This window comes from Puma concolor, chromosome B2, assembly GCF_028749965.1.
Source record: "Puma concolor isolate L17-30 chromosome B2, mPumCon1.1.hap2, whole genome shotgun sequence".
NCBI lineage: Eukaryota > Metazoa > Chordata > Mammalia > Carnivora > Felidae > Puma > Puma concolor.
Window position 1 is genome coordinate 46,305,354 of NC_141671.1, and position 13,270 is coordinate 46,318,623.

Sequence of the window (13,270 nt, forward strand, 5' to 3'; positions counted from 1 at the left end):
TGAGCAGAAGGAAGCAGGATAAGCAGAGTCCTAGGAAGAGCCAAGATGAGGGGCAGCTGGGCTGATAGAGCAGAGAGGGGACAGAGACTCCTAAACACGCTGGGAGGTCCAGAAGATGTAGGAGAAAGACTCTTCTGAAGCTTTCCTGGTCCTAGCCCCATGTGAGCACCTCCATTGGTTTTAAAGCTCAATCATCCCCATAATCATAATTATTATGTAGTCAATTGCTGATATGACTGCTCACTTGTAATCCACAACTTCTGGTTGGTATCCTCTCTTGTATTTACTGAATACAACTGTAAATACAGTTCCTTTCGTATGCCTTCCATAGCAGTAACTGTAGGTTGGGTAAGCTGTGGGGACCCCCTCATAGCTGTTGTGGCTAGAGAAAATAAATGTCTCAGTTCATTTGAGCCGCTGTAACAAAAATACCGTAGATTGGGTGGCTTACAAACAACAGAAATTTATTTCTCACAGTTCTGGAGGCTGGGAAGTCCAAGATCAAGGCACATACAAATGTGGTGTTTGGAGAGAGCTTGCTTCCTGCCTCATAGATCGATACCATCTTCTTGCTAGAACATCACATAGCAGAAGGGGCAAGGGAACTTTCTGGGGTCTCTTTTGTAAGCGCACTAATCCCTTTCATGAGGGCCCCACCCTTGTGATCTAATTACCTTCCAAATGCATGCCTCCACTTTGGGCATTAGGATTTAACATATAAATTTTGGCGGAGAGGATATGAACATTCCTTCCATAGCAGTAAAGCATGTATCTTAAAACATGGGAGAACACCTTGACATTTATCTGCTCAAATTAAGCTTTATCTACTAAAAGAAATGCAAAGAAGCTACTACCAGTGTATTTTATCAATCAGATACTAAACCTTTGACTAATAATCTATCCAAATTTTCTGAATGATATTTCGTGTAACTTTTCCCAAGGTGGGACCAATAAAAAGTGATCCTACTGGAATATGTTCCTGTTACATATTTATGAGTGTACAAATTCAGATTGCATAATAAAGCAGTTAAACACACACAAACACAGATATAGATGCACACACACAAATAGAAACACACATTTACTGAGTACTTATTGTGTGTCAAGCATTATGCTAAATGTTGCAGATATGAATATAATTGGTTTAGCCTCAAGAAATTGAAAATCTAACAAGGAGAGAAATTCCTCTTAGTCCTTTAGCCAAAGGAATGCGTGTTTTGGAAGAAATGGGCTAAACGTACAGTTCCTAGATATTTTAAAAATTTAACTCCTGGGCAAAATTCATGGAGATTCTGATTTAAAATGTATTCCCGGTACCCAAACCAGACCTGGTTGTATTTGTTCCAGGCATCTTTATACGAATGATGCTTTGTCACCTATATGACCATGCTAGCGATGACATTTTCTTGGTAGACACGACAGATTTCAGTAGTTACCTTATAGGCTAAGAGTGTCACACAGAAAAGCAATCTGATAGAAGGTCTCCAAGCTTTGGAGAGCTTGCTGGACTGGCTGAATGGAGAGGTGGATTTAGTATGTTTGGGGATTGGATGAGCTTCGTGGTCAGCACTGGTCCCTGTGAAATCCTCCACCTGTCAGCTAAGCTTTTACAAATAGAGGTAGCAGTGGGTTTGATATGCTGCTACTGAGTTGCAACATCTTTATGGCACCACTTGTATTAAACCCATGTGTCCTCATAGGCATCTGCTTAGCTAAGGGTTCACATTCGATTATGAGATCAAAGCAGCTTAACAGAGGGATGCCTTGCTAATCAAAGTCATTATCTCACCTCTCCTCTCAGGTGGGCCAGGACTCAAGTAACCACGCCTTCAGGAGAAACTATCTAATGAATGTTGCTATCTGTTACATTTTGAAAGTTGAATCTCTGAGTTTCTTTCTACTTGTCTGAAAAATGGGATGAATACTTTTTCTTCCTTCTTCCAGGGGGGTTCTGTGCCAATTCAAATGGACTGTAATGATAGAGGAACAGCCTCCTTTTGACTTTAATGGGGTCTCTTTTTGAATGGATGGTAAGGGATATGAGAGCTATAATTCCCTCTATGTCATATTTGGAACACCTGTTTCTGAGCACCTGTTATGTTCTTAGAAGCTCAATCTGTTTTATGTCTTAGGGCCCATGTATTTGACTTTTCCTTAATTTTTTTTGGTTTACTTATTTATTTTGAGAGAGAGAGAGAGAAAGCAGGGGAGGGGCAGAGAAAGAGGGAGAGAAAGAATCCCAAGCAGGCTCTGCACTGTCAGCACAGAGCCTGATGCAGGGTTTGAACTCACGAACCGTGAGATCATGACCTGAGCTGAAATCAAGAATGGGACGCTTGACTGAGCCACCCAGACACCCCTGTACTTGATTTTTCTTTCCAAGTTTTATAATTTTCTTTGGTTGTGGATGGGGGAAGGAAGTTGAGAGTGTTAACAGAAGCTGAGCATAGCTGCTTTGCTTTGTTTGTATGGAAGTTTCTTTCATTATAGTTTGTCCAAGGACTGCAAAACTGCTGTCCATGGCCTAACATCTCCTCTGAGTCTTGCTCAGACTGTGTTCTAGTGAGATATACGTTCTGGCGAGCTCCTGGTCAATGCTAAATGCTTTTAGTTTGCCCTACTTAAAAAGAAATCCCCATAATCTTCTTGTATGAATCACAGACCTTGGTCTATTGGGTTTAGTGACGTATCCCAAGTGTCGAGAACAGTGGCTGGCACGTGGAAGAGGCTCAATGAATATTCATTGAGTGTATGAACCCAGGTCATGTGGCCTTAACAGAGTCAAAGATTTAATAAATTGTTTTTATTTCGTTTGTTTTTTAACTAGAAAAGGACTGATAAATACCAATATTTATTATTATTATTATTATTATTATTATTATTATTATTATTATTGTAAATGGCTTTTCTTTCCTCTTCTGTCTTTCTCAGGGCTTCTTCATCTTGGTGTTTGGAACAATCTTGGATCCAAAGGTATTGTAAATCCTCCTCCCCCCCTCCTCCCCCTCCTCCTCCTCCTCCTTTTTCTTCTTCTTCTTCTTCTTCTTCTTCTTCTTCTTCTTCTTCTTCTTCTTCTTCCCCCCCACCCCGCCCCATTTTCTTCCTCCTTCTCCTCCTCCTCTTGCATTAACTGTATTTGGCCCTGGAATCCTCACTTGGAAAGACCCCTTACTGAGCATCTTTGACTTCAGTCATTTGTGCACACACTCAAACAGGGCATCACTCTTTTTTATGATGGAAGTAATATCTATCTTACAAACTCTTACAGAGCTGAGCATTTTATGTGCATTACCTCTAATCCTTAAAACAATCTTGGGTATTCTTATATTCCATTTTATGGATGAGGAAACTGAGACTCAGAGTGGTTAAACTTGCCCATGATCTCTACAGAAACCCACTCTAACAAGTTGAAGCAGAAAGAGGACTCATGAAATCCTACAATAGCATCTTTGGGGACGTCCCTCTGGCTTAGAGCCTTGGAGGCTACATCCCAGGCACAGTTCCCCATCCATAGCATGGAACCAATGTTCCTCCTCATTTTCCTGGGCCCAGATAGCACAGCTTGCCAGGCCAAGGTCAGGTAGCAGATGGTAAGCTAGAATTGCTGCTACTGTTGTCTTGGAGGTCACCTTCACTCTGCCTGTTGGGGCCCCCTGGCACCTGCTTCTTTGCACTGACATGTCTGATTGGCTGAGTCCAGGTCACATGGCTGCATCTTAGCTGCAAGGGAAGTTGGGACAGTGAGTTCTACTTTATAGAGGTGGACCCAGAGAAGGGAATTTCCCAAATACGGATGAGTGTGTATAGGTGGTGAGTGGTGAAAACACATAAAAACTAAACATGAATAAAATATCAAATGGTTACCCAGCCTTCTAAGATCACCCTCTTTCACCCCCTGCCTCCTGGAGTGAGAAAAGCAAGCCACCCTCTCAAATGTAGATGCAAACACTTTCCCTGCAGGGGTGTTTAATGAATTAATTTTTTATCTATGCTATTTTATTATTAAGTTAATGTCTGGGGTTTGTGAAAGAGGCAATTCACACCGATCCTTTCATTTTGTTATGAGGATACCATATCAACCTAACAAAAATTATTTAGAGGTGGCAGAGTATTAGTGTTTCAGTCTTTCTATGTACTATCTCTGAGACACTGGGAAGTCCTTCACTCTCAGGAACCCAGATCCCCTAAACAGAATGTAGAGATAATGATGATTTTCCTGCCTCTTCTGCTAGATGAGGTAGAGAACCAATGTGATTTTGCAAGTGAAAAAACACACAAAGCATTTAAGGTGGTACACAGTTGCATACCGTATGATTGTGGTTTTTTTTTTATTATTAACCATAATACCACAACTAGTATTGTTGTCAAAGCATCAGCAGCAACATTTTTTCTTACTGATTTACCAGGTGTTATGAGATGTGCAAAGAACTCTAAGACCTACAACTTTCTATCAAGATCAAAACCTCTTATATTTAAAATTATAATAGGTAAAGGCTCAAAGATGTCACAGGACCATACATGATTAATTGATACAAAGCTGTATACACCAGTAGTCAAATTTTTACATCAGTAAAAAACAGTGAGCATGTGTCCCCAGATGTGTTTATTATTAATTTACAAAGTATGTATTTTGCACACTGTGAAACATAAAAAGAAAGAATTGTAAAGAGAACCTCCAGTATGTCTTCTCATATCCCCATGGACCCTTGAGGGCACAGCCCCCAAACCCCGGGGGGTGCTTCTTCCTCTCCGGAGCCTGTGTGTGGCAAAGAATATCACGTTTTCTGCGAAGGGTGAAGTCACTCTGAGCTGGAGGACTTTGGCATCCATTAACTGTCAAGACAGAACTATAAGGCCTTGGAAGATGAGTAGCATTTTGTAGAGCAGAAGGGAAGATAGAGTAAAAACAAGAAGACACTGCCTGCATTCAGCCAGAGAGATTGAGGGAAAATGACAGGTTGGTCTGGAGTCAGGAGACATGAACTCAAGTCTTGGCTCTTCTCAGCAGTCAACTGACTTTTTGGCTCTTCTCAGCAGTCAACTGACTTTGGGTGTCCCTTCATCTCCTGAACTTAATATCCTCGGTTATAAAATGGAAATAATAGTACCTATTTGACAGGACTGTTTTTTGGATAAAATGAGATGGCAGGTGTGAAAAGGACTTTAAAGTGCTTTTTCAAGACAAAATATAAATATACAATAAAATACAATTAAAGAAACAAAATATATTTAACACTAATATGCTATATTAATATTCTATTAATTTATATTATATATTACATTAGTATTAATAAAGAATATATCATCATATATTATATAGTATTGAGTATATATTAAATAGATTTACCTTTCATATTTATATGTACGTTAAATCTATTTAATATATATTTAAAAAACAAAATAGAATTGTTATTTATTATTCTCCTTTCCACGGGCTTTTGCCGTGTTGCATAAGATTCTTTTTTTTTTTTTTTTTTAGCTTTGGATTGACCTCTAGAAAGCAGGGTTTACATAACTGGCAGCTATGGGAAATGTTCAACTATTCAAGAGCTGCAAAAAAAACTCCCAGTGCTAAGTCAAAGGTTGCTCTAACCAGTGGCAAAATGTGTTTCTTAGTCACTGGGTTCATGTTGAAGGCCCCTGAGTATGAGTGTCCTGTGCCAGCCTCATCTTCCTTGTGCTTCCCCCTCTCTCCACCTTTTCCCGAACCACTCCTCCAAGTTCCTGATCCCTCCATGATCCACCGACAGGACCCAGCTGGTAACACCCTCCCTTGCCAGAGTGTTCGCCAGGCCCCGGCACGTGTGATGGCCTCTCGTAATTTTTTAAATTATTAACCCCTTTTGTTCTCTATCCAGATAAGAGAAGCTTTAAAGGGTCGAGTAACTTCTGCAAAATGGATCTCCAGAATCTCAGAGGTAAAGCCTTCATGTGCATTATTGCATTTAGACGTTTGACAAGATGACAACAGTGTTCGCATTTCTGGCGTATGGACTGTTAATAAACCAAGCACCTTAACGCTCTGTGGTATGGGTTTTTCAGAAGTGCCAAGGGAGCACCTCTTTGAGCTGTTCAGATTCTTTCCGGAGTGATGGGACCACATCCAAAGAAAGGAAAGCAGACTTAAATGCATTTAGAGGAGAGTGGCCAGGCAGGGGGTCGGGAGGGGGCCTGGAGGGACAAACCGCGAACCATGCAGCGGGAGAGCAAGCCTGTGATGAGGCAGGGAAATGAGAGAAGGGAAAATCTCAGCTTCCCGTGATAGGCTGTTCGTTCTCCATGACTCCAATTGGTTGAACCACATCCACAGTGTGAAAGTCCAGGGAAACAAATTCTGACCCTCCACAAAGAACTTCCTCATAGCTTGATTTTCAAGAAGGGTGACTGCCATGGTTACCGGAATTGTAAGAGAAGGTTCGGGGCTGCTCAGCGGTGTTGTGGAGAAGGCTCTACAGTTTAGTAGCCCACAAGCCCTCTCCTTGATGTTCACTTCCTACAGTGTAGACATCACGTATTGTTATGCAAAGGTTCGCTCCCTCAGCTCTTCTGAGTGAGGGAAGAACTAAAAAATGTTTAAATGGCAGCACGAGGGGATCCGTGTTGGCCCAGGGAACATACCGAGTCACAAGAGAAGAGGCAATCTAGAGTTTCCCATGCCAACATCGGATGGGATCTATACCGCCCTGCGTGGACTGGGTTGCAGGAGATGTGCATGGAGAGGGGTGCCCCATCACTGTAGACCTGGTACCCATGGCCCTGAGTAGCAGCATTGGCCCCCCATATGTCCTTTGCCTTTCTATTCTCTCCTCTTTAGGCCCTCTTTTATCTTCCCTCCTTTCTCTTCCCTCTATTTTCCTGTCTCCTTTCCTGTTACTCTTACCTAAACTTGGTCCTTGGTCTCCAAACCTGGCAGATTGTTGACCTCTCTATATCTTTTCCAGCTGAAATTTTCAAAAGCTAAGTTTTATTGAGAATGAACGTCAATAGTTACCCAAAGCAGTGGTTCTCAACATGACCCGAAGATCAGAATCAATTAGGAAGCTTCAAAAAATGTTGCTTGAGTCTCACGCCTGAAGATTCTAATTGGATCGGTCTGCGATGTGTCTGGGAGTTTTACAAGCTCCCCGGGTGGTTCTAACGTAGCCGATGCTGAGACCCTACCTAGCATTGTACATATTTGCCTCCCTGATCAGTCTGCCTGGCATAAGTATCCCCCTACCACCTCACTGGGTCTGTCCCCTGCTCTCAGGAGAGGCTTGGCTCTTCCAGTCGCTTCCAGTCTGTCACTGTTCCTTTCCTTATGCATTTCTAGTACTGATCCATTCAACCACCACAGGGGTGAATTGCTCTCCGATCATCTGGCCCACTTCTCTTTGTGTCTGTACTTAAATACAAGTCAGGATTATACCCAGAACTTTATTACCAGTTTGTTGGTTGTTTGAGTCAGTGGTTTTCAATGCTGGCTGCACCTTAGAAACATCTAGAGAACTTTTAAAAAATACCACATACGTCCAAGAAAATTTAAAGCAGGGAGTAGGGCCTGTCACTTTTTTTGGTTTGTTTTAAAGTTTCCCAGTGATTCCGAAGAGCTGCCAAGGCTATGAACCACTGGTCTAGGAACTTGGTAAATTTATCCTAATGTCTTAAAATCCTTCCCCTTCCCGCTAGCTGTAGGCTGTTCCAAGTCGGTTTTATCAGCCCTCCTCAGAGGAAGTAGGGCTTATTGTCTGTCTTCTCTCCTGCTTTGCAGACCTCTGCTCCCCGTGTAGCAATCTCCTACAGGCCAGGCTGAACTCTTTCCCCTGTCACACCTGCCTGCGGGGCATCAGTCCCAGCTCCCCAAACTCAGGATAAGAAATGTGTTCTTTTGATATCCGGTGTGGTGAGTTAGTCCACGCTCATGCGGTAATCATTTCACCAGAGAGCTGATGCATCTTAAGCAACATTTACCTAAAACACGAGGATCTTTTAGACTCAGGTACATTATAAAAGGATGACTGTATCATGGAAGATTCCAGCAGGCCTGCTGAGAAAAGCTATTTGAGGGCTAGGAGGCATTCTAGTGTTGCTCTGTCTCTCCACGCCACTCAGCTGCCTTCTCCCCATCTCCCTCCCAAACTAGAGACCCCTCAGGACCGGGAGCCAGGCCAGGTGGGAGCTGGGGGATCTCTCACACGGGCCTGTTCCTGTGTTGTACGCGGTGCTAATACAAAGAAGGAGGGGGTTAGAGTGAAGGGATGAAATAAATTGCTGTGGGTCACAGTTCTCTATGTGCTTTGACTAGTTGTGATAATTGAAAACAGACTAATAATGATAAATGCAATTATGCCTCTGTCATCAACAGAATCTTTCTACTGATTTCTCTGGTCACCCCACCAAAGGGCCAAGCTAACACAGCCGGCTATACTCCTAACTTGGGAGGTGAGTGCAAAGGAAGGGGTTCCCAAATTCATGACATTGTAATTAAGAATGTTTTTTCTTTTTCTTTTTTTAATGTTTCTTTTTTTGAAATTTTGTTTTTTTAAAGTTTATTTACTTTTGAGAGAGAGAGAGAGAAGGAGAGAGAGAGAGTGCGAACAGGGGGAAGGGGCAGAGAGAGAGGGAGACACAGAATCCGAAGCAGGCTCCAGGCTCTGAGCTGTCAGCACAGAGCCCGATGTGGGACTCGAACTCATGAACCTCTGGATCATGACCTGAGCTGAAGTCAGACACTTAACTGACTGAGCCACCGAGGTGACCATGAATGTCTTTTTTCTTGATTGAAAGGATTCTTCTTATACAATCTATTCTCCTCTAGCTATGGTTGGAGTTGCATTCACACTTCTAATTCTTGCATTCCTGAAATTTTTGTTGTCGCTATAAAACAGTGAGGCGTGTCTGAGAATGGTTGTAAGTTAGCCTGAGTGTATTTAAAGGGGGGCATTTGCACAGCTCTACATGACTGCTGCCTCTCTTCTCTCTCTAATTCCCCATCCCCAGGACATGATATTAATAATATCCCCACACATCCTGCTGTGGCCCCTCTCGTTCCCTAGTGTTGAAAGATCAAGGAATTATTGTAAACACCACCTGTGAGAGGCTTCAGGGATAATGCAGAAGTTAATTCACTTTTGAGGTAATGTCTGAGAGACAGAGATGTAGAAACAGAGAGACGGGAGTCACAGGGGAAACAAGTACAGAGACACCGAGGGGTGTGGTGACTCTGGGTCGTAAGAGAGCCACCCAGACATGTGGACATGTGCAGGCAAGTCTTCCAATCCTCTGTGTCCAGGTCTCTATAGATCTAGAGAGAGAAGATCAGACAGAGAGATGGAGACACCCACAACAAGATGCCCACATTTGTGGTGAGTCAGAGAGATACAGAGAGAAGCCAGCGGTTACAGAGAGAGACCCAGAAAACACAGAAAGAAACAGAAACATACACAGAGACTGAGGCTCACTCAGAGACACACATTGAGTGACAGCGACAGAAATGAGGACAGATGCAGAGAGAGGCATTCAGATACATAGACAGAGACCCTCCCCTCCCCCCATCCCAATACCTCCTAGCTCCCATGAGCCTCTGTGGCTGAGACCTTCGGTGGCAGCCCAGGGCCTTGTACAAAGAAAGGGGTCTTTTCCAAGAGGAAAGGAATCGGTCCTGCTTACAGAAAGACAAGGTTTGTAACTCAGCATTTGTAGGCCTTGGAAAACCAGCCTGTTCCCTGGATTCCAGAGTGACTTAAGAGAAAGAGACTCTCCGTTTGCCAAGGAGGCTCTACCCAAAGGGGCTTATTGTTCCAGAAAGAGTGAGCCCGTAGTGTAGTTGCTGTGAGGCTTTTGGGTCTTGCCAACTGTTCATTAAAGTTGTGGTTTTCTGTTCTTGACAAGGTCGTACATCCCGGGAATGGCAGAGCCCCAGGAAAAATGTGCTTACTCCTGTCTTCTTGCCTCTGGGGAGTATGAAGGAAGCCTCCCATGCTGTGGTGCTGATGGAGGAAGATGTGAAGTATGGGGAGGGTGGAAGACCCCTCTGTCCAAGCTGCTCTGTGATGCTGAACATTTCTCCCCACCAACTATCAATGTATATATACGCCATGCCGGGCGTCCACAATGGGACAGAAAGACACAGTGGGCCGCAGCAGAGCCTTGGTCTTGTGGAGCCTCCAGCTCCATGCTGTTGGGTCATGTTTATCCTCAGGAAGAGAGTCTGGTTCATCTTGGCAAAGGTGGCCTAGGATGTCACCTGGCTGGATTCTGTGCGTTGCCAAGGGAGGGGCCCTCATGAATAGCCACCAACAGTTGGGCTGACTCTAAGTAGGTCATGGCTGGTTCTTTGTACGGAAGGAATCCAACTGCCAGCACAGTTCACCTGTCCAAATTTAAATTGATTACACGGTTAGACTGGCTTGGGCTTAGAGGCAACTTGGCCATGAGACAAGTGAAAAACATAGAGCTTTTGAACCAGAAAGATGCTCATTGTAAGTTAAGGAGCCTGGAGCCTGGAGTGATGGACCACAGCTAATCAAGGCTCAAGCCAGAGCTAGAAACCCAAGTCTGCAGGCTCCCAGCTCTGGACTCATGTCACCTGAAGACATGGAGCCACCGAGGGACGCTGTCAACTCTGATGATGTAAGATTAACCCTCACCAACAATATGGTTTTCTGAAACCAGTGATGAGGAAGAGGAACCATCGTATTTCAAGTAGAGAGCTGCTCATCTTCTTAATGTTGTATGTAATCAAATTTGACATTCAAACAAAGAGAGAAGTACAATAGATAGAAGCCCCTTCAGAGGGAAGAAGAAAGCTCCTTTATAAAGCAAGCACCCAGGCTGATGCATGAGGCCAACATGAGTGGATAAAGGAAAAGGAAACAGCGAGTAGCCCCTAATTATCCTACCACAAAGCCAGTGTTAATGATGTTATATTACAAATGGGAAAATGAGACTCACTTGTGAATGAGTAGGGGTCTCTCTCCGTCTTTCTTTTTTTACTGTAAAAAACTTTCTCTAAGTAAGGAAGCTTGAAAAAAACAAAAAATACAATAAAGAAGTCAATCCAAAGGGAGAAAAATACACCAACCTGGAGAATAAGTCATCTTTCCAGTGGCATGGCTTATCTTGTGACAATAATCGCATTTTTCTCAAATGAAGACAGAAAGGAATTTTAATTTGGCATTTCCTGGTATTTCTGTAGAGTCTCTCCAAGGGAAGGGAGCGGGGCAGGCATAGTCCTGGTTTTCGTAACGCAAAGATCTCAGTACCAAGAAACGTGACTTACCCAGAGCCAAGGTATTGAAGCGAGGACAGAAGCTCATGAAACTAGATAGTTATAGAATTAGAAATCTGGATAAACTTTAGAAAAGGTGGAGTCCAATGGCCTCATCTTGCAGACGGGAACTCTGAACACTAGCAAGAGAGAGAGATTGGTCTTTCGTCAGTATTCTGTGTTAAGCACTTGACGGTCACATCTAGTATGAGAGCACATTCTGCTCCAAGGTGCTCACTTCCTAGGATGGGACGGCCGTAATGAAGATATTCTGTCTTGGGATTCTTTTTAACCAGGAAAGCGCCCATGGATGCTAACAGAGAAACTCCAGGAGTTTTTGGAACTCCCTTGAAAAAACGTGTGCCTCCGCTCCTATAGCACACAACCTGGTCTGCCCCCTCCTGAAAGGTGTCAGTGAACCGCATGTTTAGGTTGACTTTGGAAGACCCTGAGTGGAGACATTTTCAATGTCCTACTCACACCTCATGGAGGAAGGGGCTTGGTCAGGTGGCTCAAGGACAGATTGGTGCTAAGAGTGTCTAAGGCAGATTCATTGTTAGATACTCGATACCTGGTGATCCTTGGGAAAGTTATTTAAATTCCTCAGATTTTGATTCTCTCATTCATAAATTGAACACAGTAGAGTCTACCTCATAGGGGTGTTGTACAGACTAAATGAATAAGTGTAGATAAAATACTTAGAATAGTACTTGGCCATTACAGTGTCAGCTGTTTAATTTTATTAGAGTACCTGTGAATTCACGGACACACACAACACACACAAACCCAAGCAAACACACAACTGTGGCCCTTTGCATGAGTCTGGAAAGTGACAGTCTCATGGAAGTTAGCTCACTGACTTCTCAATAAAAGAATGAAGCATTTGATTCGGTCTGTTCAACATCGAGGGTATCAGCCAGCAAAATCTGCCGAGCTTACCATTAGACTATTCTTTCATTCAGTGTTACCGTGGTGGTTGTAACACAGAGTCCCCTGACTGAGAAAGAGTATACATCATGGGGTTCTATTGAGGGTGCACCATGTCTGAGCTCTGCTTTACTTTTTGCCTTCTCTGTGAACTCTTCCCTGAAGAGTCCAGCCAGAAGTGCTGGTTGTCCTCACCTGATTTCCTATATTTATAATCTGTGCCATGCACTTTAGATTTAGTATTTATTGTTTTATTGTTTGTTTACTTTTAGCCTTTCGGTGTACATATATTTTCTCTCTCAGATCATTCTGTAAACCTGGGGGGAGGGCATTACTCACTTTATTTACTCACTATGTTACTCCCTTCTGCACGCCCAAAGTGCAGAGCAAAGCGTCTTACACACAGAACGTGTTCAATAAAGGCCTTTGATTGCACAACCAAAGGTTTGATGATACTGGCTTTTCTGATTCCCAATGACCCGGTGCTTAATTAGCAACCTCGGTAGAAATGACCTATTTTCACCTATTTCATGGCCTCCTTAATCTTCACTATGGCAAAAAGATGTAACCAAACTGTCTTTCCCTTATTTCTCCTTACTGTCAACATTTCCCCCATAATATTTAAAAGCAGGTTCGCATTAGATTTTCTGGCTGAGAGGGTATGTAAATAGAAGGCACTAGAATTGGGATGTGTGGGTTTTGGTGGTGAAGAAAAGCCAAATTGTCTATCCTGTCGGAAGTCAAACCATGTGACGTTTCCTTCAAGTGGAGACTACCTTCTGTGTCTGAATTTCCCGTGGCCGTGGCCCGAGGCTCAGTAACAACTGTTGGCCGGTTATTTAAAAAGTAAAACAGGGGCGCCTGGGTGTCTTGGTCGGTTAAGCGTCCGACTTTGGCTCAGGTCATGATCTCACGGTCCATGAGTTCGAGCCCCGTGGCGGGCTCTGTGCTGACTGCTCAGAGCCTGGAGACTGTTTCCGATTCTGTGTCTCCCTCTCTTTCTGCCCCTCCCCTGTTCATGCTCTGTCTCTCTCTGTCTCAAAAATAAATAAACATTAAAAAAAATTAAAAAAAAAAAAAAAGTAAAACAGGGGT

General features: G+C 43.3%; 1 protein-coding gene across 2 annotated transcripts in view; it reads left to right on the plus strand.

The window, feature by feature from the left end:
- LOC112862776 (putative adhesion G protein-coupled receptor F2P) overlaps window positions 1-12,618 on the plus strand; it is a 41,931-nt gene extending 29,313 nt beyond the window's left edge. For both annotated transcript variants that reach the window (XM_086707029.1, XM_086707030.1), the window contains 4 exons: window positions 2,932-2,973; window positions 5,859-5,918; window positions 8,345-8,421; window positions 9,871-12,618. In XM_086707029.1, the coding sequence (XP_086563155.1) occupies window positions 2,932-2,973; window positions 5,859-5,918; window positions 8,345-8,392 (150 nt within the window). In that variant the 3' untranslated portion in view covers window positions 8,393-8,421; window positions 9,871-12,618. The remainder of the gene's footprint in view (window positions 1-2,931; window positions 2,974-5,858; window positions 5,919-8,344; window positions 8,422-9,870) is intronic.
- The last annotated feature ends 652 nt before the right edge of the window (window positions 12,619-13,270 follow it).